At 41.0% G+C, this 27,438-nt stretch overlaps 1 protein-coding gene across 8 annotated transcripts in view; it reads right to left on the bottom strand.

The window, feature by feature from the left end:
* ZNF516 (zinc finger protein 516) overlaps window positions 1–27,438 on the bottom strand; it is a 147,970-nt gene that overhangs the window by 38,860 nt on the left and 81,672 nt on the right. For all 8 annotated transcript variants that reach the window (XM_077492347.1, XM_077492351.1, XM_077492349.1 and 5 more), the window contains one exon: window positions 245–2,149. In XM_077492347.1, the coding sequence (XP_077348473.1) occupies window positions 245–2,003 (1,759 nt within the window). In that variant the 5' untranslated portion in view covers window positions 2,004–2,149. The remainder of the gene's footprint in view (window positions 1–244; window positions 2,150–27,438) is intronic.

Here is a 27,438-nt window from a genome sequence, read left to right as displayed (position 1 = left end):
CAACAGTGAGATCAATTACAAGACATAAAATAGAATAAATACAGCAGTTTTGTTATTTAAAGACTGCATTGGCAATTATATACTATCTATACTTTGAGTTAAGGGTGAATAAAATGTAGCCAGTTTTCTTGGGACATGTTCTCTTTAACAGACACATACTTTACACCAATTACCGATACCTGCTTTTTGAGTATGTTTAATTTAGAATGTAATGACTGCAAACAAGTATGCTATGTGCACTAACCTGGTGATGGTGTAGCCGATTCTTCAAAGCTGTCATCAGCCCCTTCATCTCCAATGCCAGAAGCCAAAGAGTCTTCTGGAGCGGAAGCAGAGTCAGGACTGCTGGGTCTACTAGCAGAGTCGCCTTCACTATTTGATCCATACCGGTCAGTGTGAGTAACCGAACCACTTTCACTCAAACTTCTACGTTCCTTTCGATGGACTCTTGAATGAAGCACCATTTGGTGATATGTTCGAAATATTTTCCCACATTCAAAGCATTCAGTGGATTTGTTCTGAGAAGACCTGCGGCTCTGACGTGAAGGTGGCCTAAATTCCAATTCATTAGGTGTTTCAACAGCATTTTCAACAAGTTGAGCGCTGCTGCTTTTCTCTGGCCGACCCCCACTTGAGCAACTCCGTTTCTTTGGATTGCTGGTGTTGTTAACTTCCGGCTCCCGTTTGCGTTTCTCCTGATTGACGAGAATGTATTCGCCTTTATCTCGGTCATAACACACATCTGCATCTGCCAAGGTTTCATCCCATCCCAAATATTTCACATATTCTGTAGGCTCAGCAACTTTGCCCTTTGTGGCCAGCTGCCAAGCTTGATAGCTATTGATTGGGTCAAGTTCAGGAACTCTCTTTCCTTGATGCATGTCTGTGCATTTCAGTGTATCTTCTAAAGGCCGTAGCTTCAGATAGTCCAAGAAATATGGTTTTGATCCTGGTCCATCCGAACTGACATCTTGCAAACCAGTATTTTGTGTGGTTTTGTCTTCACTAGAACCTTCCTCCATTTTGCAGTGGATTAAATTGTGTGCATTTAAACTTTCTAAGTTTGTAAATAAGTTTCCACATTTCACGCAAACTTCATAGAGGCATAAGCCAGTCATCATAGTCTCCTCTTGAACAACATCATTAATAGTGGCTACTGGTTCAGTATCAGATTTGGGTTTGTTTTTGTTCCCAGTTTTGGGGCCATGAGATTTCATGTGATTTTTCAAAAACCAGGGCTCTTTAAATCTTCTGCCACATATATGGCAACCATGGTCAAATGATCCTCTATGCTTCTTCATGTGAGCTTTAAGAAACCAAGCCTGACCAAAAGCTTGACCACAGATTTCACAAGGAAATTCCCCTGAATTAAGATCATTTTTCCCATTCTCTGCGAATCCATCCCTGTTTAATGGGATTGCTGTTGTGATATGATCCTTCTCAATGTGGTTTAATAACGTCTCCTCTCGCAGAGTCATGTAACTACAGAACCTGCACTTATATGGCTTGTGAACTTGTAGAAGATGCTGGTCCAGCTCTTTTTTTCTATCATACTTGTTTTTACAGAACATGCAATGGTAGTCACCAGGCTTGTTATCATCTGCTGCCTCTGAGTCTAACTGCAAAGATCCATTAAGAATTTTGTTGCAAGCAGACGTGCTTTTAGTTGGGCTTGCACACACACCCATTCCTTCAGAAGCCCCAAGTTCTCCATGTGACTCTCCCATTTCCACATCCTGGACCTGGCCAAGAGTACCAGTCCTATGTGTTCGCAGGTGTATCTTCAGATTACCTTTCTGGGCAGCTCTATGGTCACAGTACGGGCATTTATATGGCTTTTCACCTGTGTGCTTTCGCATGTGCTGTGAAAGAGAGCTCTGGAAAGGAAAGCTTTTCCCACAAATGACACAACTGAAGCATGTTGGTCTGTCATCTTCATCATTTTTACTCGACTTAGCAGCAGATTCACGTAGTTCCATATCAAACTGTTTCCTTCGTTCCATTACCAATGGAACATGAGGCAGGGAGACTAAATCAGTATAGGAAACGTTGGCTGTGGAGTTGTGTACTCAGCCTTATGCTACTTGTTCAGCATAGCTTCAAGACTGATCTTCAGAAAGGTATGCCCACAACCACTTCCATCAGGATACTATAGGAAAACAAAAAAGGGAGAACCCAAAATATTAATATAGTGTTTTAATTGACCATAAACAGCCTAAAAAAAAATTCTTTATTCATTAAACAAAGATTTTGCTACAGCAATTATTCAGTGTAAAAAAACACAAGGCCCCGCCCCCTTCAAAGATACCTAAAAAAAAAAAAACACTTTACTATAACCTGAAGAAAGGGATTGTGGAATTACTTGTCGCACTGCAACATGTCCTTTATAAAAAAAAAATATTTTTTACATAACGGCAACCTTGTTTATGCTTCCAATATACAGTACATGATTTCAACTCACTCATACCTAGAGATGAAAACTAATCCACAGATAGTGGACATCTGCAAATACAAACAAAAACAAAGCAATGCATAAGGAAAACAAAAAAAAAATCATTAGGTCTGTTCATCGAAGATGATATCTCAGTAACAATGGCAGAAGAGTCCTTAAGTGTTAGTAAAATCTTACATATATCCAGTGAAGCGATTAGCCTCAATCGATACACAGTGATGAAACAAATCCTCCTACTTAATATGTTCCATGTTTATCTGCAGTCTTCGCTTCTCTATATCTGTTCAAAGTCCAGAATTTATAAAGCTTGTCTGAGCTGTCAGAAACAAGGGGGGAGAGCTCAGTGAGGAGAGCTCTGAATGCAGATTGGAGGGAGCCCACCCCCCCCCCCCCCTTTTCACACAGTAACAGAGTTGGGGCTGTCAATATGCTGGATGTCTATCCCGTTACCTTTTTTTTTTCTCTTGGTGTCGGAAGGGATTCATGTTGGTAGCAGAGGAACGAAGCAGCAGACAGAAATTATTACACTTGGTGTTCTTAATTTGAGACAGTACACACGATAGAGAGATATGCTTTGTCCACATTTCATGTCTAAGGTTTATTACCACTTTAAAGTGATTGTAAAGTCTTTTTTTCCTATGAAAATAACAAACATGTCACACGAACTTGCTCTCTTGCAGTAGATTTGCACAGAGCAGTCCTGATCCTCCTCTTCTTGGGTGCCTCTTCTGTGCTCCTGGCTCCTCCCTCCTGTTGAGTGCTCCCCACATCAAGCAGCTTTCTATGGGGGTACCATAGCCAAGCTGCAGCTCTGTGTGTAAATTCAGATACAGAGCTGCGGTTCGGCCTCACCCCCTCTGTCTCCTGATTGGCTGACTTACTTTGACAGCAGCAGCGGCCAATGGCGCCACTGCTGTGTCTAAGCCAATCAGGAGGGAGAGTCCCAGATGGCCAAGACACTTGTGAACATCACTGGACAAAGATGGGGCTCTCGTATGTATTAGGGGGGCTGCTGCACACAGCCGGCTTTTATCTTAATGCATAGAATGTTCAGGTAGGAGGAGATTTCCACTACAGCCTGTGCCCTCATGCTGTTATGGAAGGTGGATCATCCATCCATCAATCAAGATGTGATGTCCCACCCACTGTGTTCTTTTTCAGTTACTGGGCATGGAGGAGGGGGGGGGGGTAAGGACTGGGTTGTCATTTCGGATCTGTATACACTCCCAAATGTGTGATGTCATACCATGTGACCCGAAAAGCTCAGTTTAAACAAGGAAATGTTCTCTCCAGCAAGAGAGAACAAACTGAGCATGTGCAGCAGTACTACCCTCACTGCGTCTTATCTGGCCTTGTCAAGAGTGACCCTGCAGGAGGGGGAGAATCTGTGCATACAGAATCAAAGAGCTTTTTTTACACAATGCAGAGGTTTAACCCCTTAAGTTTTCACAGTGTGTATAACAAGCATGCTATTCTGCATATACAGATTTTACTGTTGTGGTTTAGTAACACTTTAAGCTCAGTTGAGTATTTTGAAAAAACTTCAGTTTTAACACTGCCACAGAAGCTAGTTTTACTTTAACAAACGTATTTACTTATTTATCTTATTACTGGTAAATCTGGACCCATACAGGTTAAGCTGTGCTGTTACTCATGTCTCATAATCAGTTTTATTGAGTAGGCCCTTCCTGCGTCGTCCTTATGAAAGTCACATTAGGTGACATTTAAAAATTGCTAATCAGATATAACCAAGACCCGTAATAACCTATGGCATAGTATGTAATCACAAGCAATGACAATGCATCTCCATTATAATTTGTTAAAAGTAATCCTGGCCACGCACTATGCGAATTTGTCAGTTCCCAATTAACTGGACAAAATTTTCCTTTTGGTCTCCTTCTACAGGATATCCTTTAACAAAGAGAAACCAAAGGATCCAGATGAAAACATTGTCAGCTGACAAAGGCACATTGCCCCTCAGAGCCAACAGCACAGGTGTCAGAATCTGTTATTTTTTTTTAGTTTCAGCATGTGGACTGAAACAAATCTATCAGTGTATGGCCAGCTTACATCACAATAGATGCGTTGGGGCTATCCCGTCAGCTAAAAAAGAACAAAAAAAAAAAAAAGTACTTCATGCAGTACCTTTTTTTTTTATATTAGTGTGGCTAATTTCAATGTGAACCACAGCATTACAACACTACTGCAGTGAAAAAAAAAAAAAACACTGTACTGAAATGTCACTCATTAAATTTCCATTAAATATACTGTATACTTAGTGTAAGGCTCGCTAGTATAAAGGCCACATTTCTAAATGTGGTCTTACTAGAAAAAACAAACATTCTTAAAGTGGGGTACCCCCTAAAAAAAAAAAAATTAAAAGTCAGCAGCTACAAATACTGCAGCTGCTGGCTTTTAATAATCGGACACTTACCTGTCCCGGGTTCCAGCGATGCGGGGGAACGAAGCCCCCCCCTCGCTCCCCGCTCCGCTCGCGGCGCCGTCATGCATACTGTGGGCACCCGGCTGTGGCTTCACAGCCGGGCACCCACTGCGCATGCGTGAGCGGCGCAGGGCGCCGTGATACGCCGTACAGTCACCTGGGACACGTGACAGGTCCCAGGTGAATGTGCGGCGCGAGGGGAAGTGATGTCACCAGCCCGGGCAATGAAGAAGGCAGACTACGAGGGACCCCCTAGCAACCGGTATTTAGAGGTGAGTAAAAAAAATTTTTTTTGCCAATTATTTTTTTTTGATTTTTTTAAAGAATTTTAAGTAGTTTTATTTTTTGGGGGGCAACTCCACTTTAAGCCCGTGCTGTTCCTTCAGAACTCTGTGCCATAAACCACGACTCCTGCATGCATATGTAGGAGTTAACTAATCACGGCTCAGCCATCCACAGGACCAGTCAGCGAACCCGGAAGGAAGACCAGGGGAAGATGGAAGCCCTGTCAGCGGGGTGACAACGCACTGCTGGATTGCTTCATTCTAAAGTAAGTACTTCATATTGTGCTAGTATGCAATGCATGCTAGCACATTATGCCATTGCCTTGCATAATTTTTACTAGCACAGTATGAAATACTTACCTTAGAACTAAGCTCTCCAGCGGTGCACTGTCACCACTGATAAGGTTTCCATCTTTTCCCGGTCTTCCTCCCGGGTTCGTGGACTACAGTCAGAGTCAGGATGATGTCACTCACACGCATGCCCTCGGTTCCAGCATGGTGCTCTCAAGGTCCAGCACAGTATGCCAGACATTCAAAGTGCATGTGTCGGTGACGTCACCAGCTGCATCCAGTGTGAATATCTCCTTAACAGTGCCTTTAGGAGATATTCATTTTACCTACTGGTAAGCCTTATTATAGGCTTACCTGAAGGTAACAATCACCAAGCAGACTTTACTACCACTTTAAAGGTGTAACACTTGCCTTATTCTTCACTCTGACAGGCTTTCACCGTGCTGTGCTACCAGTCGCCTGAAAACTTTTCTCTTGAGTGGGGGGCCCAGACTCAGATGTTTTCATCAATGCAGAACCAGTAGTCCTGTACTGTATGAGAGGATGGGGAAGACTCACCTATAACTCAGAGCATCAGAAGCACCAGAGGCCAGAAAATGATTGCAGCTCCATATTCATTAATCATTACAATTTATTTTTTATTGTAAAAAGGGTTACTACCTGAATTTGACTTAGTATCAGCCACTTGCAATGACCTACATAGCAACACAGGTACAATAAGAGGCAGAACTAAGGCCCCTTTCACACTACAAGCCCGCTCGGATCCGCCTGGGTCATCCATCGACTCCTATGGGCAGACAGATGTCAGCAGAGATGTGTCCGCTGACACCTGTCTGCCATGCGATCTGCTAAAATCAGACATATGGCGATATGTTCAGCCATCCGTCTGGGGGATCGGATGAGATCTGATGAAAACAGACGTGCTGTCCATTTTTTGTCCGATTTGCCCATAGGAATCAGTGGAGCTCTGACAGGCCCCTCCCTGCTCAGTGAGCAGATACGGACCCGTCATCCGCTGGCTCAGCAGAGCTCAACAGTGATCCCCCGCTGAGCTGGCAGACTCCACTAAATAGATCCGCCCCACGTGGAAGGAGCCTGAGAGCCAATAACATGTGCCGCAATTAAATGAAATTGCTGTAAAAAAAAAGAAGAAAAAGAAAGGAGAACAGTGAGTAAATGGTTGACCTCATCAGCCTACCATTACTCTTTCCCTGTCCAATGGGTTCCAGCATTCAAGAACATAGAATAGTTTATCAACTAACACCATAGCTCAAACAAGAGGAAACACTCCATATTTTCAAAAAAAATGTCAACAATACCAATTAGTTGTTTTCATTTTCTGACCTGCACTATAAAAATTTAAGGTGGACTATTTTGCCTCTATGTGCAATACAGACACTTTTTGAGTTCAGGAGGCACCAATTTTTCCATGCAAGACAACAGTAACATTTGCAGAGGGCATTTTACAGCCAAAATGCTAATAATGTTCTCCAAATATATATGCAAAACAAAAAGTGGTTCATCTACAACTTGGTCAAGGCATCTGTTGATGCTAATAAAGAAATCCCATGTCATCACAACCAATGAATGCAAGATAAACAATTATCAGTTTATAATTCAGAGTCCCAACTTGCCACATGAAATGATGCATTCACTATTGGAAGAGTATGTACCATTGATGACAACCTCAGGGCTTCTGCTGCTGTCAGGCCAATCAATAATCCATTATGAACAAAAATACATGTCTACTCTCATACCAAGAACCATATAAAAGGATCTCTATGTACACTATTGCAAGATAAACAAACAGAAGTATAGACACTGCTGACATGGTTTTAAAAGCTATGGTTTTGTTAATATTAGCTACTGCATTGATGTCTGGATAACACCTATATACTGTCCTAATATGCAAAAATACATGACTGAAATTGCAAAAGTAAAAATAAAAAACATTTTACAACTCCATACGGTGCCTAAAAACAAAGCGCAGTGTTAGGTCACACTTTCCATCCTTTTTTATTTTTATTTTTATTGCAGTCTTAAATGTCTGTTACTATAAGATATACATATTTAACCACTTTCAGACCGGACCATTTTGCTGGCTTAAGACCAGACCACTTTTTGCGATTCAGCACTGCGTCGCTTTAACTGACAATTGCGCGGTCGTGTGACTTGGCTCCCAAACAAAATTGACGTCCTTTTTTTCCCACAAATAGAGTTCGTTTCTTTTGGTGGTATTTGATCACCCCTGCGTTTTTTATTTTTTGCGCTATAAACAAAAATAGAGCGTCAATTTAGAAAGGTTTTACTTTTTTTTTATAATAAATATCCCCCAAAAATATATAAAAACATTTTTTCCTCTCAGTTTAGGCTGATACGTATTCTACATATTTTTGGTAAAAAATCGCAATAAGCGATTATTGATTGGTTTGCGCAAAAGTTATAGCATTTACAAAATAGGGATAGTTTTATGGCATTTTTATTAATAATTTCTCATTATTTTTTTTTACTAGTAATGGCGGCGATCAGCCATTTTTATTGTTACTGCGACATTATGGCGGACACATTGGACATTTTTTACACATTTTTGGGACCATTGTCATTTATACAGCAATCACTGCTATACAAATTCAGTGATTCCTGTGTAAATGACACTGGCAGTGAAGGGGTTAACCAGGGAATGCAGTGTAGGGGTTAAGTGTTACTAGGGGTGTGTTACTAACTTTGGGGGCTAGGCTTTGTTTTAGTGAACACTGATCTCTGCTCCAATCACATGGAGCAGAGATCAGCGTCACTTGTTGCTAGGCAGAACGGGGAGATGCTGTTTACAACGGCATCTCCTCGTTCAGCCGCCCCGTGAGATGATCGCGGGTATGCCCGCGGTGATCGAGTCCGCAGGACCCACGACCGGACTCACGGTGGTCCCGAACCGGCATGTGAGCATGCCGCCGGCGGCGCAATGGTGGGGCGGCATTTAAAACTGGATGTACCTGTACGCCAGTATGCCTGCCCGTGCCATTCTACCGACGCACATCGGCGTGCACCGGTCGGGAAGTGGTTAAAAACCATTGACATCAATGGACATTCACCCCTGACAAAGCCCTTAACGAATAATTCACTTTTAAAGTGGGAGTTCCGCAAAATATATTTTTTTTTAAAAGTCAGCAGCTACAAATACTGCAGCTGCTGACTTTCAAAAGGACACTCATATGTCCCAGGGTCCAGCGATGTCGGCTCCCGAGGCCGAACCATGACCAGAATGGTCCCTGTGGTGTCGGAGACCCGTGTGTGTCCCAGCAGACAGTGAGGTGGGACGGGAAGAGACGTAGACTAACACAGGAGTCTATGCCCGGAAGGGGGTGCAAATACCTGTCTTAGACAGGTATCTGCACCCCCCTCCCCCCTGAAAGGTGCCAAATATGAGACCGGAGAGGGTTCCAAAAAGAGGAGGTTCAATTTTTGTGTGAACTTCCGCTTTAAGGTTTGTACCACATTTAAAAAAAAAAAAAAAAAAAAAGGGTGCCCCCTTAAAAAGAAACATAATAAGGATGCTTGCTATGTCTTCTAGATATAGAGCACTCATAAAACCGCCAAATATATAGATTAATAGGACCCTCATGTTTTTATTTCAAATACATTTGTTTGGAAAGAATTCACAACACATTCTATGACCTGTATAAACTCCAATTACTTTCTTCTGTAAAGGACAGTTCATACACTTGTTTGCATATTTGAAAGTTATGTTTAATTTGAGCGGGGGGGGGGGGGGGGGACAATGGTTCACCAAATTTAAAAAAAGCAGTGATTATGTAAGGGTAGACAAACTGGGCCTTCATTCTATGAGCGTCCTCAAGAATTACATTGTGGTTGTAGTATTGTTTTCTCCGGTAAATTTACAGATCAACTGTGAGTGCAAGGGCAAGAACACTGTATTCCGGCATCATTCAGTGCTACAGCCATGAACAGTAGAATGGGTAGCTAGAGTAGAATGAGAAAAAAGTGATGCAAGAAAAATAGGTGGTGCATAACCATGATAAAAGGAAGGCCTACAGGTTCAAAATGTGACAGGGCTGCTGACTGATGCACTAAGGTGAACATAAGTTGGGGTGGCCGTGGGAAATTGTGCTGTGGGTAAGGATGCTTTGTGATGTATACGAAATTTATGTCATGGATTGCATGCTACAGTGTGCTCAATATTTTGACCTGCCTACAAAGGACCAAATATATTTAGGATATGGTTTCCCAACAGTGCCAGCCTCACGGAAGACATTAGGGGACAGTGGCTTCAAGTCCCCCTACCTGGCGATTATTAACATTTCTACCATAAGGCAAAAAGAGGCAGCTGTCGCAATTCACCAAGTTACCAAAAAATAGAACAAATAATGCAAAGTGCTTTCTTGCTTACCCATTACTAGGATATATTGTCTTAATACCTTTGACAATACAAAGTGTTCAAATTTACACATCATAGTGCGACAGGATTTTGGGCTTCTGTGGCACTCAAGAATATGCACCAAGTACCAATGTGTTCCTATTGCCAATTAGACATGGCAGGTGTGCTTTAAGGTACCCACACATAAGCCTCGGCTGCTCAACCAGAGTGGGCCAAAATCCAAGATTTTGGCAAATCTGAAAGATCTAGATGCTTGGATTCCAGGCAACAGAATTCATCACGGAAGACTCCAGTACACTGGCAAATATAGCTCCTAGGTGAATATATTTCCCATCTAGGGCATATATGTTCTGGTACATTAACATGATTTATGTCCCTCATTAACAAATCTTGAGTTAGAGCATCCCATTTACTTGAATGAGCTGCCGACGCACTACAATTGACCTAAAAATTACACTTTTATTTCCATGGAGGTGTTAAGAGTTTTACAATGGTCAACACGATGTCTAGGTTTAAAAGGAAATCAAACATTGAAGTAATTTTAATTTACAAAAGGGACCTTATTAGGCATCTTCAATATGACCACCACTGGTTTAACTATTGTACCTCAGAAAATCTTTAAAACTTTTGAGAAAGTCATTGGTAGTCATATGAACGAGAACGTTTTGTTTAGGCAAGTTACTTTTCAGAATATACATGCCAAGCTGAATGAAGACTTATCTGACAAATTGAAAGCCCTGCCTTAAGTTTCCAAAGCTCACATTTAATAAGTCACAAATTACCATCAAATAGGAAATCTTGCCAACAACTGGTTGTTTAGAACATTAAAAAAAACAAAAAAAACACACACAATCTGCATAGTTAACACACACACACACACACACACACACACACTAGTGGGGGTAAGCAATATCATGCCGTTTTAACATTAAGGAGGTAAAATCCAGAGCAATGATCCATGAAACGCTGTTAAACATTACCAAACAAAAACAGAACTGTGGACAACAGCACAATTACCTGACTGATGCAGCTGCCGTATTTCTGCCAGCTGTTCAATACAAAAATATTACACCCACTGCTTACTGCAATTATACTGTATAGAAAAAGGGTTCTGTGCATAAAAACAATGGGGTATTAACACACCCAGTAAAAAGAAGGCAGTTCTGCTTAAGCAGCAGTGTATTTAAACACTATACTGTGCAGAAAAGCCACACGCTTTCCAGGTATTCCATAATACAGCAGTTAATGTGACCTAGATATTACTTGTGACTGAGTCTACCTGCACTGACTGCATTTTGCATCAGCAGCTTAGAGACAAAGGCATAAATCAGTACAGTTACACACACAACAATCTATGACAAGCATATTATGTAACTTCATTTTAATCCTACCTGGTTTTTTTCCCCAACATGCCTGTGATTAGAATGCAGGTTGGATGGGGTGAAATAACAGCTAGGCGTTGTCAAGTGAGAAGCTGCAGCATTTTTTCACCTCTTTGGTGCTCTGGGGGTCATGCCCTATATTACCAAAAGGTTCCTTGGCTTGATTTAATAAACATTAAAATGGGAAAAAAGGTAGTACCAAAAACCGATAGTAGATATATATATATATATATATATATAAATATATTGATATATGCTGCCTTTAATATTTTCAGACCTCATCCAACAATAGATGTTTCAGACAAAGGGAAGGATCATCCCTAGTGCCAATGATTTCTTCGCTACCTAGGAAAACAGATGTTTCGGCTTGCTGAGAAGACTACTGCTTGTAATGGTATACAGCAGAGCAGTATATAAACAGCGTTAATCATGGCTTGTTGCTAATGCACTCCCCAACACAAACAGAATCCCTTGTCTCCTGGTAAATTTGCTCAGTATTAATGTTGTGAGCAGATTTGCCTTGTATTGCTAGGAGACAGATAAGGATTTTAGAAGACAGTTACTCCTGTGAACACATCTGTAAGCCATGCGAATATAAAGCATAGGCTAGACTGAACAGCACTGTTAGAGATATAAGGAACTAAACACGATTAATAAAAAGAAAAGGGAAATTTTGATTATGTTGTAACTCGCCAGTACATACTGAAGAGTGTTCACTGACAAGGAATATAACTTAAATATAACTCACTCTCGAGAGTGTTTAATGGTGTGACAGGAATATGATTTGCCTCCTCCGTCATTAGTGTGGTTTATCATTAGTAGCTGTACGCATGCAAAAGCGCCGACAATAAAATAACCCCTGTGAAATCACCTAATCTATTTGATGCCGTTTCAAGTCAGAAGGTGGCTGAAAGCCTAAATCTATGCCAAACTACAGTTTTTTGTTTTTTTTATAAAAAAAAAAAAAAGCTACCCTTAGGGAACATCACCAGCAAGGTATACCCTGCATGGAGAAGAAAAAGAAGAACCCACGGCATTCAGAAATGGTCTGAAGACCAGTGTTCAGGCCAGTTCGATTTGAGAGAGTATCAGATAGCATAAGGTTGCACTTCACAGGAAACCTCTGCTAAAAGAATATGGAGGCTGCCATTTTGCACATTCTAAAAAGGTTTGCTGCATGGCTGACATATGATCTACTAAAACTTGATGGTACAAAATCTGGCCCAGCTGTGAATGGCAGACAATCAGCATCTAACTTCAGCTGGTTTAATTAAGCTTTGACAAAAAAAAAAAAAAGAAAGTTGATTGGTTTCTATGCAGAGCTGCACCACATTTTGCACTCTCCAGTTTTAGTAAATCAACTAAATTGATTCAATAGAGTTATTACATTAAGTAGTATGCAAAATAACATTTCTGATTTTACTGTCAGCATAGTTGTACCAGATTCAAGACTCAGGAGGTCAAAGGTTCAACCTAACAGCCAGGAAACTAGTATTTCTAGAAGGAGTCCACAAAGGAAAGAGGTTTTCTATAAACACTTCCACCTTTCACAACAGAAATTACATAGAAAATGTATGATGGTTTATTTAGAAGTGATTTCAATAAGGTTAAAGTGGTTGTAAAGATAAAAGGTTGTTTATCTTCATGCATTCTCTGCATTAAGGTAATGAGCCTTTTTAATGTCAGCTCACCCAGCCCCTCTTAAATGCTTACCTGTGCCCCATCTCGATCCAATGCTATGCAGTGATGCCCTGAGCAGCACTGTATATGTCAATAAATGCACGCAATGCAGCTCAGGATTGAGTCCACACATAACAAGCAGTTTGCCATGAGGGGACTCTGAGAAGAAGAGCAAATCAGCTGGAGACCCCAAAAGAGGAGGATTGGGGCTGCTCTTTTGCAAAACCATGCAGGCTGGAGGGGAGATGTTTGCAGGAGGTTTTTTCCTGAATGAATAGAATGCATTAAGGAAAAAGAAAATGAAAAAAAAAAAAAAAAAAAAAACATTACCTCTAGAGCCATTTTAAGCACAAATTAGAAATAAGCCACACAAATAGCTGCCTTTTTGAAGGCCTCCTACAAAATGTAAAGACTTCAAGAAATACTTAGATTTGTGTCCATCTCCAGGACTGTATTATAAAAGTCAAAAAGCAGGTCCTCACAAACAAGGGTAGCTGAGAACTGAAGTAGTAGAGTTTTAAACCTCAGACTTCTGGAGATTACATTTGAAACAAAAATATATATAAATATTTTGAAAATTAATTTATGCTTTTAGCCTTGACTAAACGATTTCAATTCAAAAACACAAAAGCAGTCACAGCCTTTTACAATAGTTAAAATTTTAACAATTCATGTGCTTTTTCCCCATGATGAATTCTGTCGTGTTACAGCAGTTACGTGTCTCACAAGGTTGCAGTAACTTTCCGTAAGGTTTATAGTAAATTCTTTTTTATGCTCCCAACAAGACAACCCCCTCCCTGTTTAGGCCCTGCTCAAAGAACTTTCACAACTTCTAGTGCCTGTTAGGTTCATGTAACAGACATCTGAGGGGCACCTTTCCCAGTCCTCCATCTCACTGACAGGGAAGTTTTTAACCATTTTAACTTTTGCTATGAAAGTGGCCTTTTTTGTAAATTTTTCATATTTCAGTAGGGAAATCTTTTCTACTTTGACACTATAATTGTCAGTAAACTTAATCCAGGAACTTTAATAATTTATACGAAAATAAATCTGCAATTTACCCGAGTTTTGCCTAAACTGTTCATTAAGAATTTCTCATTCTGAAAGCCAGCGTGTATCCTTTTCTGAGCAGCCACGTCAATCCCCCTTTCCCGTGAAGGTTTGCTGGCTAGCTGTGAACCTCTTGTAATGCAAGCATGCCGAGTAAAGTACAGGTTGGCAAGGCTGGCACAGGGACACTTCCATATGCATCCACTGTACTTGATCTGAGATCTCTGATCTTGTAATTTCCCTGCACAGCTCTGCCATGGAAGACCCAATAAATCTGTTCAGCATTTTCTGCATTAAGATGTCACCACAGTGGGGCAACCAAAAAGGTGGTACAGAAGCTGAGGATTTCCCAAGAAGGACTGTGTTAACTTCTACAAACTCTTGTAGTACTTGCCTTTTTATAGATAGTAATACTGTAGTGTGAGCAGTCCAGTTTGGTAAACCAGCAAGGTATTCATTCAAATCAAATATAAAATGTAATGGTTAATATATAGTCATGTAAAAAAAAAAATCCTGTACACCCCAAATTGTTGGAAATTGATGACCTTTTCCAACATTAATTCATTGGGACATTGATTTATTTAAATTTTTGACCACTCCTCCATGCAAAAACTCTTCAGTTGCAAGATACTTGTAGGCTTCCTTGCATGAACTTCCTGTTTTGAATACCTGAACATTTTAACAGTATTCAAAATAGATTTTACTAGACCAGTCAACAGCCCTTCATTTCCCCTTTCGGGACCATTCCTTGGTGGATAGGTTTGTGTGCTTTGGATCATTACTGTTAAAAGATCCAGTTCAACTTCAACTTTCAATCAGATGGCCTCACATTCATATTAACCACAGTTATGGATATGATGGAGAATTCATAGTTTACTCGATGACTGCAAGCTGCCCAAGTAATGAGGCAGCAAGGCAACAACAACCCGTAACATTTTCCCGATCATGTTTCAAAGTTAATATTAGTTTTTCTCCTGAAAGGCTGTTCCACTTTGTGCCAACTAGGTCTTTTACTGTGGTAAAACAATCAGCTAACAGCACATTATTCCAGAAGGCCCAGTTTTTACCTAAATGTTGATTAGCAAACTGTAGTCTTTGTCTAATGTTTTTTGCCCAGCAAAGGTTTTTTTTTTTCCCTGGCAAACACCCCATTAAATTTAAAGCAATGCCCACTGTACACGCCCCAGTTAAATTAAAGCAATGTCTTTCTGAGTGTAGATGCATACACTATGACAACAGATCCCACAATGAATGTTTGGTTCTTGGAGACATCTTTTGACATTAAATGGCCTGTTCAAATATGATGAAAAATGTACAACTTCCATGGGGTATAGTTTTTCACATAAATTTAAGTATCCGACTCAGTTCTGAGATTAAAGCGGGGTGCCACCGCCTTTTTTTTTTTTTTTAGGGTTAATTGCAAGGAGTATGTTTTCAAATTTTTTTACTTACTTTTTTCTTTTTTTTCTAATGCTCCTGCTGCCGTTTTTCGGTATTCTAAAGACTTTATAAAAACGTCTCCTGACATTTTCCATTTTGCCTGTGGGCATATGAAGCCCACAGGCATTGTCTTCTGGGACACTGTGCTGCTAATGTCCCAGCATGCACCACCCGTATAATCTCCGATCTCAGGCATGCGCCGATTAAACCACTCAGGTTGCCATGACAACGGGCAGCGTCTTGGGAAGTCCTGCCCCATTGTGATGGCAACTATTCCTTCCTCGCGCAAGAACTCGAGCCTGGGCGCCGCACAGACTCCTGGGAAATTGTACGATCCCAGGAGACAGTGCAGCCAACAGGAAGCGCAGACCTGCCGCTGAAGCCCCACCCATATCCGCAGCCGCACCGCCCCTTTCCGGAATCTCCAGGACCAGGAAATTTTAAAAACGAAAAAGACACAAGATGACAGCAGCATGGTAAGGGGGATATCCAGCAATTACACAAGACAATCCTATAGGCATAAGAGTAGTAATTCGGGTGGAGCTCCGCTTTAAATACAACACAAATGTATCAACTTATGCAATACTTTTACATAAACAAGCATGTACTGTCTAAATTGGCCCTAGCATGTGTATGTATAAATGTGAGTTAGGGACCTTAGATTGTAAGCTCCTTGAGGGCAGGGACTGGTGTAAATGTACATGTAAAGCACTGTGTAAATTGATGGTGCTATACAAGTACCTGAAATAAACAAAATACATTTACTTGTGATTTTTTTTGCAGTCCCTCTGGTTCCAAAAGTGCACACAATCTACTGACTGAATTTAACATCAAATTAAAATAGACTTGTTAGCTGTACTCTAGCCTAAAACAACGTATAGTGACACCAGATCTGACTGCTTTCTGCTTTCCGATTTCTTAGTAGGCTCAAGCTACCGGAGCAGAACTGCACAGCCATTTCAGGTCTTCCATTTCAGAAAACGTACCCTCTGCAGCTGCAGATCTGATGATGGTTATCACGGAGTTGGGGTACAAGTTAAAACTGTTGAAATTCTGTTCTCTTGTGCAAATGAAAAGTTAAGGTATAACAAAAGGGGTGGGGGACCTTTCAAGCCATAGGCTTGAATAATTAACTGGCGAATACAAAAATTAAAATTGTTAACTTGGATGCCTCCTGCCCATCCTGGGCTTTACTGACAACACAAACCAGGATTCCTGACTTGTACTGACAGATCAAGTAATTCTGAACGGCAGAACTACCTCTAGAGTATTCAGTGATCTTGCCAACTGAGGATCAGAAAAGAAGGCAAAACATTGTCTTGATTCAAGTGAAAATTAGACACCATTCTAGGGAAAAAATGGATGAGGAAGCAACATCTCCTTAACATGATGCGAGGCCAAAAACAGCTCCTTGCATGAAAGAGCCACCAACTCGGACACTCCACATAGTGAAGTTATAGCAACCAAAGAAGCCACCATCCTGTAATTGAAGTTCCCTAAAGCTGGCTTCCAGGGGCTCAACAGTGCTGAGATACAGGACTCAAGACCTTTAGGTCCCGCTGGACTGGGAGTGTCCCAGGAGCGACCCCCTGCAAGATTCACTGTCAGTGTAACAAGCCCTCCTTTCTAGATTCCAAACCATTAACCACCAATCTTTAGCTGTATAACACCCTTTGAAGAGAGCCCTCCGGCAATCCAATGCCTGGATCTTCCAGTCCCTGACAGAGAACGATCATTTACCAAGACCTGGAGTAGGACCGTATATAAAGAATGTGCTTCGACCAAGATACAGCTTCCTACTACAAAATATATCCAAGGAAAATCTGGACCGACTGAGCAAAGTTACTGAGATTGACACCCCCAGAGTCTTTAGCAATTCCAACACCAGAGCTAGGAGCTTTGTGAACCTCAGAAACTGTGGCCAGCCCAAAGGATGGTCTCAAAAAAAGAAAACAGAGGACTTTCCATTGCAATTACAGAAATCTTTTATGAGGCTGGAAACAACCCAACACATGAAGGCGTGTTTCCCGATTATGGGCCCCGCAAGCTACCTCTTGTAGAGAGGTCACCGCTGACCGAGCCTATCTGAAATAGAAGGATGCCCAGCGGATTGAGCTCTTAATTATATAATAGTCCTGGGCAAAAAAAAAACGGATATGTATGTAGTCCTAGGCAAATAAGCACACATGCATATAATTGAATGTAAATAAGAACATACATATACAGTTTAATGCAATTAAGCCCGTATGTATGCAGTTCAAACCAAGCATATACGTATGCAGTACAAAATGAAACCATGCCAGCATGTGTTTAAGCAATATGCATTCGTGAAGGCATGTAGGTATGTGCTTAAGCAAATATGCGTTTAGGCAAAACATGAAAGCACGGGTCCATGCAAACACGCACTTATGCAATACATGCCCATGGAGACATGCATTTATGGAATAAGCAAGCATGCGTTTATGAAACGTTTATGCAACATATTACGCAACACGTATCTAACCAAACATGTGTCTATGCACGATGTGTTTATGCAAACATGCATCCATGCAAACACATATCTATGCAACATGTGTACAAACTTATGCCCGCACGTCTATACACACACACATATGCTTAAAAGATAACTGCGTCCACGCAAACGCGCCGCCACGTCCAGCCGTCCACTTGTTGAGCACAGGAGCCACTGGGCGGGGCCCTCTGCAAAAATGTGCCTATGCAGGCTTGAGTTCTGTGCAAGCATGTATACGAATGCTGCACCTGCTCCACTGCACCTGGGCCCACACTAGTTATAGTCAGGCTTAGCCAAGTACATAGGCATCCAATGCAGCCTCTATGCTGCTTCAACAGCCTAAGGCCTCATCCACACCTGTGCGACCTGTCCTGCAACTTGGGACTGAAAGTCGCACCCCATGATTTCCAATGAGTACCCTTCACATCCATGTGTCTTCAAGTCACAGCGACCTCAAAGCAGCCCCTGCACCACTCCAGCCTGACCTTGGCGCGACTTGAGGTCCATAGGCATCAAGATTACACAGGCACTGCTTCATGTCGCTGCAAAATCTCATCAAGGTTGCGGCCAAAATGTGCACCTTTCAAGTAGCATAAGTGTGAAAAGGGAGCCCAAAACTAAGCTCCTGCAGACTCAATTCATGCTATTCTGGAGACACAACTCCTTCAAGTGCACCGATATCCACGTTCTTCCAAACATGTGCTTATGCCACATGTATGCAACATCTATGCAAAACATGTTTAGTCAAGCATGCGTTTAGGCAACAAGCTTGCAAGCATGTATATTATGCTTACCCGTCCAACTGTACTAGGCCCCATACTAGTTTTTACTAGTTTAGCGCATATGCATGCCATGCAGCCTTTTCCTGCTTCAGCCTAAACGTAAGCTCCTGCAGACTAAATGCACATTATTCTGAAGTTTGCCAGTATGCACCCGTTCAACTGCACCAGGCCCCATACTATTTTTGTACAGTATTCTGGAGACCCAACACTTTAAATTGCACTACTAGGGATGTATCGACTTAGAGTTTTACAGGCCCCCCCGGATTAAGCAGCAAGTATGCAGTATTTAATCATGACTTGTCTGGCCACACATTTCTCCTATAGTAAGTACTTACGCTTCACTAGTATCCATGGGCTGTCATTATGTCTCAAGAGGCTCTACTGAAGCTGTCGACCTCATGGCAACATGGTTGTCCTTCCACTTCTTGCCCATATAAAAATAGGCCATACTGAGTGAGGCTGCACCCTCTAGTGGCTGGAGGAGAAACAGCAGCCCACATGACAAATACACAGCATGATTAAACAGCACACTGCCCCTAGTGGCCACTGGGAGAACAGTCAGATCTTAGATAGACTTACTATCCCTGCTGCAGGACTCTGAACAGGAGTCGTCCAATCTTCACCCATCACAACGAGCTTTGTCATAAAAGACCTTCAGGGACTGGGCCCCCCCTTAATGTTGGGTCCACCCCACTGGACCTGTATAGCATCCTGCAGGAAAGCACTTTGGTTGGAACAAACCCTGCACAGGGCTCCATCACGCAGGGTCCAATGCCATAAGGCTGCATTACAGGAAAAACCTTGAGGAATCTTCTCTCCTTCCAATGAGACTCGGGTACAATCCATTTTGGCTGACAGCTTTTTCAAATGAATCCGAATGATTCTAAATATTACTGTCCAGACCTCCAAGTATGCTCCAAGAGCACATGTATACCATCAGTGACCATTCCACCTTACAGACACTGGCAGAAAAACGGAGGTCCTTCCTGTGTAGCAAGGGTTATATAGGGGTGGACTTCCTGTTTGACCATCTGCTAGTGTCCATCCACCAGTAGGTGGCATATAACCCTTATAGTCATTATTATGGTTGCTCTGTGTTCCGTGATATACGATAAAGAAATATACTATATTACCAAACCCAGACACACCTGCATTGAGTGAGTAAGACATCTTTTGGAAACTAACGAAAAAAACTGCTGTTAATTTATGGTATAACAATGGCTCTTTAATGCAGCAGGCTCTGTTTCTACCATACAAGTAAATCCTGTTACACAACAAATAAGCATGGATTACTTAATGACCCTGTGATTGAATGCAAGATGCCTGGAAACTTTTTTTCCAAAACCATTATCAGAGGAGGAATCAGGAGAAAAAAAAAACCCAAAGCAGCACAGACACCAATTAATACCAATGCAACCTTGCCATCTGTTTTCAGAAATGCATTAGGTATAATTAGATTAGATAGAAGAAAAGCAAAATGTCAGTGTAACCAAACCTATGATGGTAAGCCCTATCTATATACTTATACATGTGCACATTTATATGCACATATCCAAATAAGTACATGAATTTTCTAAGCAACAATGACTGGGCAAAGTCAGGTCCTTTCCAGACAAAGCTCAGTTAAAAAGATAAGTTGACCTTTTAGAATACGTTACACCTGTGATAGGGGTGCAACATGTAACATGTTCTATTACCCCTCCCCCCCCCCCTCAGTTTGACACCCGCTATCATGTTTTGAAAACAGTGTGGCTGTGTGGGGCTCCACCAGCCACGTCATTCATTCACAGGACTCGGCAAATAAAAAAACTATATTGCCCCATACACACTATCAGATTTTCTGCTGATTTTTTCCTTCAGATTTACCAAAAACATATAATATAAGGTCAAACCTTAGGAGTTTCAATTTGTATGCCATCAGGCAGGCCCTTGCACTACATGGTTTTGGTAAATCTGAAGGAAAAAATCAGCAAAAAATCTGATAGTGTGTATGGGGCTTAAGTCCTGTCTGCCGCTGCAGCTGATGGGCATGTAGTTTAAAGTGGTTGTAAACCCTTACAAACCACTTTGACCTACAGGTAAGCCTAGATTAAGGCTTACCTGTAGGTCCAAGAAATATCTCCTAAACCTATACGGTTTAGGAGATATTTGCCCGAAGACAGGCACCGCTGTCTACGGCGCATGCGCCGTAGACAGCGGCGCGCAGGCGCACTGAGCGCGGCATTTCCTACAATGGAGCGGGAGTGACGTCATCGCGGCTCCGCCGAATGACAGCGGCGGAGCTGCGAGACCCCACAGAGAAGATGGATGCGCCGGACTACAGGGGACAGCGGTGACATCGCTGGCTCCTGTGTCAGGTAAGTGACACATAATGGGCTACTATGCGATGCATAGTAGTCCATTATGCTTTGCCTTTGCAGGGAATGAAAGAGGAAGTAAACCCATCAGGGTTTACTTCCTCTTTAATGGATTAGCACTTTCATAGTTCATTCACACTGCCTTCAGCTGAAGGAAATGTGTGCAGTACCCGGTATCGTTCCCTTCAGCCTGTGATTCCCTGCACTATAAGAACAATCATAGCTGGAGTCCAGCCTCATGACATCCTCTGCTGGTGGAAGTTGACCATAGAGATTTCGGGGGAACAGCTGGTCCCCGGATATCTCTGACTGGCAGTCACGCCCGGCTTGGCAGTTGTAAATACTGCCATATACTTTATTTTTTTAATCTCAATTTTTCCAGCTTGTACCGGAAGAGATATGGGGTTTTATTTACTCCAGATCTCTCCATAAAGAGGACCTGCCACGCACTATTCCTATTACAAAGGCTGTTTATATTCCTTGTAATAGGAATAAAAGTGATCAAAAAAATATTTTTACAGGGAAAATGTAACCTGTAAAAAATGTTAAAGCGTTTGAGTACTTAAGTTTGGCGCCATTCTGCAAGTGTGCACAATTTTCAAGTGTGACATGTTCGGTATCTATTTACACAGTGTAACATCTTTTACATTATACAAACAAAATTGGGCTAACTTTACCGTTTTGTTTCTCACCAAAAAAGTTTTAAAATTGCTGTGCAAATACCATGCAACATAAAAAGTTGCAACGGCGGCCATGTTATGCCCTAGAGTCTCTGCTTAAAAAATATATTATATATATATATACATATACATATATATATATATATATATACATACATATATATATATATATATATATATATATATATATATATATATATATATATATATATATATATATATATATATATTTTTATTAATATTTGGGGGTTCTGAGTAATAATTATGATTTTTACATGTAGGAGCGAAGTGCCAGAAATGGCCTGGGTGGGAAGTGGTTATTGGTGAATTTAACCTTTAATTGTGCAGATTCTCCTGATCCAATTTTGACCAGTTTCCACAGGTCTATATATAGTAGCTTACCTAGCTCCGATCACTGAACTACTCTGTATCATACCAACAGTAAGTGAGGTTTCTAAAGCTGGCTGGCTGATTAAATTTTGGCCAGTTCTTGATGAACCAGCCAAAATTTGCTTTGTGGGTGGCCCTGTCACCACCCTCCTGGCCAAAAGCCTTCAATTGACGGTCTGGCGGAATACTGTAGGCCAGCAGAAGGATTTGTCAATATAAGCTATAAAGCATGATAAAAGGAAACCCCTGTTAAAAGAAAAAAAAAACACACATAATGCATGGCCAGCTAAAGGAGGGAGTGCAGGTAGGTATGTAAAGAAAACCTGCCAGGAGAGAAGTAAAACAGAAAGTGCTAGCTCCTTTGACTATGCTGCTTTTGAAGCCATTGACCTGAAAATATGGCGATAGACATTAGTTTTGCAATTATTATTATTTTCTTGTGACATGTCCATTTTTGTTTTTTGACCATATTAAAAGTGAGATATCTGACATTTTGAACATCGTCTCAACTTTTACAGGTCACATATTTCTCTAATAACTAACATTTTCATATATGATCAGAGTTTGACAACATGGAAGAATGGCAGGTATTACTTTAATCACAGTATGTTACACGTTGTCCAAAGAATAAATTAAAACACTGGATTACTTTTTATCTGCTATGGTTTGCTGCCTATGGGAACATGCCAGACATGCTCTGGACAGTGAAAGTACATATCTTGTAAAAACACAACCAAGATTTTTCTATTTTTTTTCCTGAATAAATAGTACTAAAATAAGGGGACTTCAGGCAACACGCTCTGGGTAATACATGCAAGAGCAGAAAGGACTTCTGGGTAATTTGCATTTTTAAATTACAGGCACAAACTATTGTGTGCAAAAACGGATAGAGCCTTAGGCTCCTGTGCACATCAGGTAAGTATAAAGGAGGGGCATTCAGAAGTTTTTTTTTTATCTGTAAATGAACTACAAGTCATGTCTTCTACCACAGCAGAGGGACTTGTAGTTCTCAATGGAATACAAGTGCAGTAACCACCACATTCATAGTCCGTGAACACTTCCTCCAGTTCTCAAACTTAAAGCCCATATCTCGCTATAGGCAGGGAGCTGAAAGAAGAGTCTGCAGGATATTGGTACTGCACCCACCATCCGCTGATGCAATGCATGCAGGTTCCGGTGTAAAATATATATATATATATACACATCTCATTTTTTTTCCCCTGTAAAAATATGTGCATTTATCATTTTATTAAGTTGAATCTAGCCTTTAAAGGACAAGTTCACCTTTACAGAAAAATCTGTATGGTGAAATTACACAGGACCCCCCACCCCCAGTGCAACTGACCTGGATCGTGTCGATTTCCCGTTCTGAGCCCCAGTATAACGCTGCAAGGGGTTCGTGTCTTAGAAAACCCTGCAGCTGAATCTCCAAAACGTACCCCATCGGTGGGGGGGGGGGGGGGGGGGGGCGCGTTTCGGAGCATTCTAATTAGTCAGAACCCGCATAGCCCATCCTGTCAGTGGGGAAGAATACACGTGAATGCAGAGGGGATTTGTAAGCCTCGGACCCCTGAAGCAGCAATACCAGGGCTCAGACCGGGAGATCGCCACGCAACAGGTCAGCGGGACTGGGGGCATCCTGTAATTTTTCTGTAAAGGTGACCTTACACTTTAATATTAGTGCTAGGTGAATAACCAAACCTGGTTGTGAGTTGTGCAATCTTCCCTATTATCACTAAATCCACACATAAAATACACAAGTGGCTTTCCAGAGATCGGTTTCCTTAATCTGTTCATTAATAGCTGCTCAGAGTGGATCTTTGATATATTTAAAATAAAAATAAGTGTCCTGAAAAAGTAACAGTTCATGAAAATAAAATAAAAAGGTATACCATATAGTACACAATAGCATTGTTATAAATGCAAAATAGGCCTACAACTGCCTTCTGCATACATTCCACAGAAAAATAGGTGCAACCTCATTTATATGACTTTGCCTAAACACTACAAATTTTATTCTTAGATTTATACAGAAATGAATGCATTCCACAGCACTGTACATACATGCTCGATCATGACACATCACCAGCATAGTAAGTTGCAGCCCAGACTGAATAACTATGGGGAATTATTTGTTTAAAGTACAAGGAGCAATAATGTGTAATTTCCATTCGCATTCCAATCACAGGACAGTTGAAAACTATTGTACTTTGCATAAGTTATAAAACAACTTGAGCATAAAATAGTTTTTCAATTTTATGCTAAAGTGAATAAAGTCTTCATCCTACTGTAAGTAATATTATCGTTAGGTGTTAATATTTAATAAACCAGTCACATAAAAGCAACCATGTTTACCTATTATTTTCACACACTGCAATCCCTGGTTTCTACTAAAAAGAGAATCTAGATATGCAATTCATTTGTGTCACAATACAAGATTAACAGTGTCAGTGAGTGCCGGTTCACACAGGGACAACCTGTCAGGCGACTTAGCTACCTGAAAGTCGCACTCAATGCATTGCAATGGAGCATTTCTAATAGGAGCGACTCAAGTCGCTCCAACTTCGAAAAAAAGTCCCTGTACTACTTTGGGGTGACTTTGGAGCGGTTTGCATTGACATCTATTTAGAAGCTGTTTTTTGCGAGCCATGCTCAAGTCATGCTGTGCAGGGCAGCTTCAGAGTCGGATGACTTTGAAGCCGCTCCTGTGTGAACCAGCACTGAGAGTAATAGAATAAGCCAACTACTAAAAACCTACTTCTGCCAAACTCTTGTTTTCAAAGTGCAAAACTTTTTCTTTTTTTTTTTTTAAACATTAAAGTGGTACACTGTAAGAGATCCAAGCTTAGTATAAAAGGACTACACCACAAGCGCGTAGCTGCCTGCTATATGGATATCATTCAATATGCCCATGCAGACTGTATAGAAGCTTTAGGAGATCGCACGGGTGAGATATGTTTTATAGTCTTTATTTTTTCGCTTTTCCAGTTTACGGACTTAATTGATCCAGGTAAATATTAGGCAAATATAACTGCTGACACCCCAGCCCCAAATTTAGGTATCTATTCCTGGACTTCTGTTTTTTATTTTTGAAAGGTGTTAAGCAAATACATCTCTTCTACATTAGAGCTGAAGTCTGGGCTTGAAAAAAAAAATTCCCTTCCAGTGGGGCCCACTTGCCCACAGTCACAAGCTCACACCCTCCAATTACAATGCAGGTTTAATAGCCCTGCATTGTACATGATGATGCCACCCATAGCCTGGAGTTTGAGAGAAAAGGACAGTGCTGTAGTCTGCTGGAGCATCTTAGCAAGCACATTATACAGGGATATGTGAAATGATTTTCGGCATGAGCACACACACACCTGCACAGGGTAAACTGGATGGACTGGTGTCTTTATTCAACCTTAACAACTGTGTAACTATGCGTAATACTGCAGAACTCAGCATATGGTCTCATTCACATATGCAGTTTGCCTCATATAGCTTTAAAGGCAAAAGGGGAGCAGCGTACAGCTGGATGCTGGCAGCTTGCCAAAATCAATGACAGGCTGAAACAGGCAGTGGTTGGATGCGGTTCCAAGTGGTGGAGACATTTAGGGATGTGTGCCCTAAGCACAGGCATTCAGCACTTAGAGCATACATGCCTGAACACATCACTAATCAAGAGTACCATTCAGAACAGTGTATAGCAGCCACAAATACAGCCAGTCACTGAATTTTAACCGCTCCCTTAAACTCCAACCTAATTCTTTCAGGTTGAAAGGCTGGTCAACATAGCTTATAAGTGGGGGAATACAAGCCTAGATGCCTTGTGATTTGTGCTGGCATTTTTCAGATGGAGGGGGTACTTCTCATTTAAAAGTAAAAAATATTGGACTATGTTTGGCAGATCAGCTGACATTCAGATCAATTCAATACTGCTTCAGCTCCAACAAGCCAGTGTGAATTAGGGCGATAATCTTAGCTCTTAGAAGTGCAAACCATGAATTGGGGTCCTCAGTTACTGTTTATTAGCACTGGACAAAAGTTGAGTCTAATTCCAGGTCTCCCAGTGAAATTCTGTGGACAGCCCTGCCAACAATATTTAGCTGAAAGCTGTGAAAGTTGAGCAAAACCTTTCAAGCTCACATTGCATACTTTGAGGAATACAATATATAAATCTCCAATAATCTGTATTCTTACTGCAGCCATTTACTGCAGGTGCTGATCCCAATACCTAGCATACTGATAAGTGTGCTTTCATGTGGCTACTGTCCTGTACATAAAATAAAAAAACAAGAAATAGAAAAATCTTTTAATACTATACATGTGTATGTATTAGGGCATTATTATGATGTGAACGTTCTGTACAGTAAAAATTCAGGACTGTTTGCCCTTTATACCAGATACCCTAACAGATAAAACAATGTCTTTACTAGTGGTTTAGAACAATCTTTAGAATAACAGACAGTACTGTGATTGTGCATGAGAAAACCCTACCTGCATTACAATAAAGATTCTACACATACAATTTAAAAAAATGATATAAAACTGTTTAAACATTTATAGTTCCTAAAAACCTATAAGCTATAAATGTATAAACGGTTTTATATCCTTTTTAAATTGTATGTATTAAATCTTTATTGTAACGCATGTAGGGTTTTCTCATGCTGTTATTCGGAAGATTGTGCTATACCGCTAGGAAAGACAATGGGGTTGATTTACTAAAGGCAAATCCAATTGGAAGTGCAGTCGCTGTAGATCTGAGGGGAAGATCTGAAATGAGGGAAGCTCTACTGATTTCCATCATCCAATCATGTGCAAGCAAAAATGCTGTTTTTTTATCTTCCTTGCATGTGCCCCTCAGATCAACAAGTGCACTTGTAGTACACAGAGGATTTGCCTTTAGTAAATAAACCCCATGGTTTTATCTGATAACAGGAAGGGAAGGATGTATGTCCCCACCTCTGACCCATTAAAATCTTGTTATAAGAGCAACTGCTAATGAATACTTCAACTAATATGAGGGCTTGCTTTGAGCTCCACCTGCTGCTAGCGGAAAATATAAAAATGTATATGAATATCTTGTATTTACCCAAACATCAATTAGAAGAGACACCTAATTTTTAGCAGTAAACACGAAGAAAATGTAAAAAAAAAATTAAATAATAATAAGACACTACAAAAATAATGATCCACTAAATATAATTATTTCTCAGAAATGCTAGACTATGTACCACTTGCTAAACTTTGGGCATTTTCACAAGGGCGGACCGATCGGGTCGGTTTTTCAGGTGGACTTGATTGGAGCCTCCAGTCT

Source organism: Lithobates pipiens, unplaced genomic scaffold, assembly GCF_037356315.1.
Source record: "Lithobates pipiens isolate NorthernLeopardFrog02 unplaced genomic scaffold, aLitPip1_a1.2 Scaffold_19, whole genome shotgun sequence".
NCBI lineage: Eukaryota > Metazoa > Chordata > Amphibia > Anura > Ranidae > Lithobates > Lithobates pipiens.
This window is presented reverse-complemented; position numbering and strand designations above follow the sequence as displayed.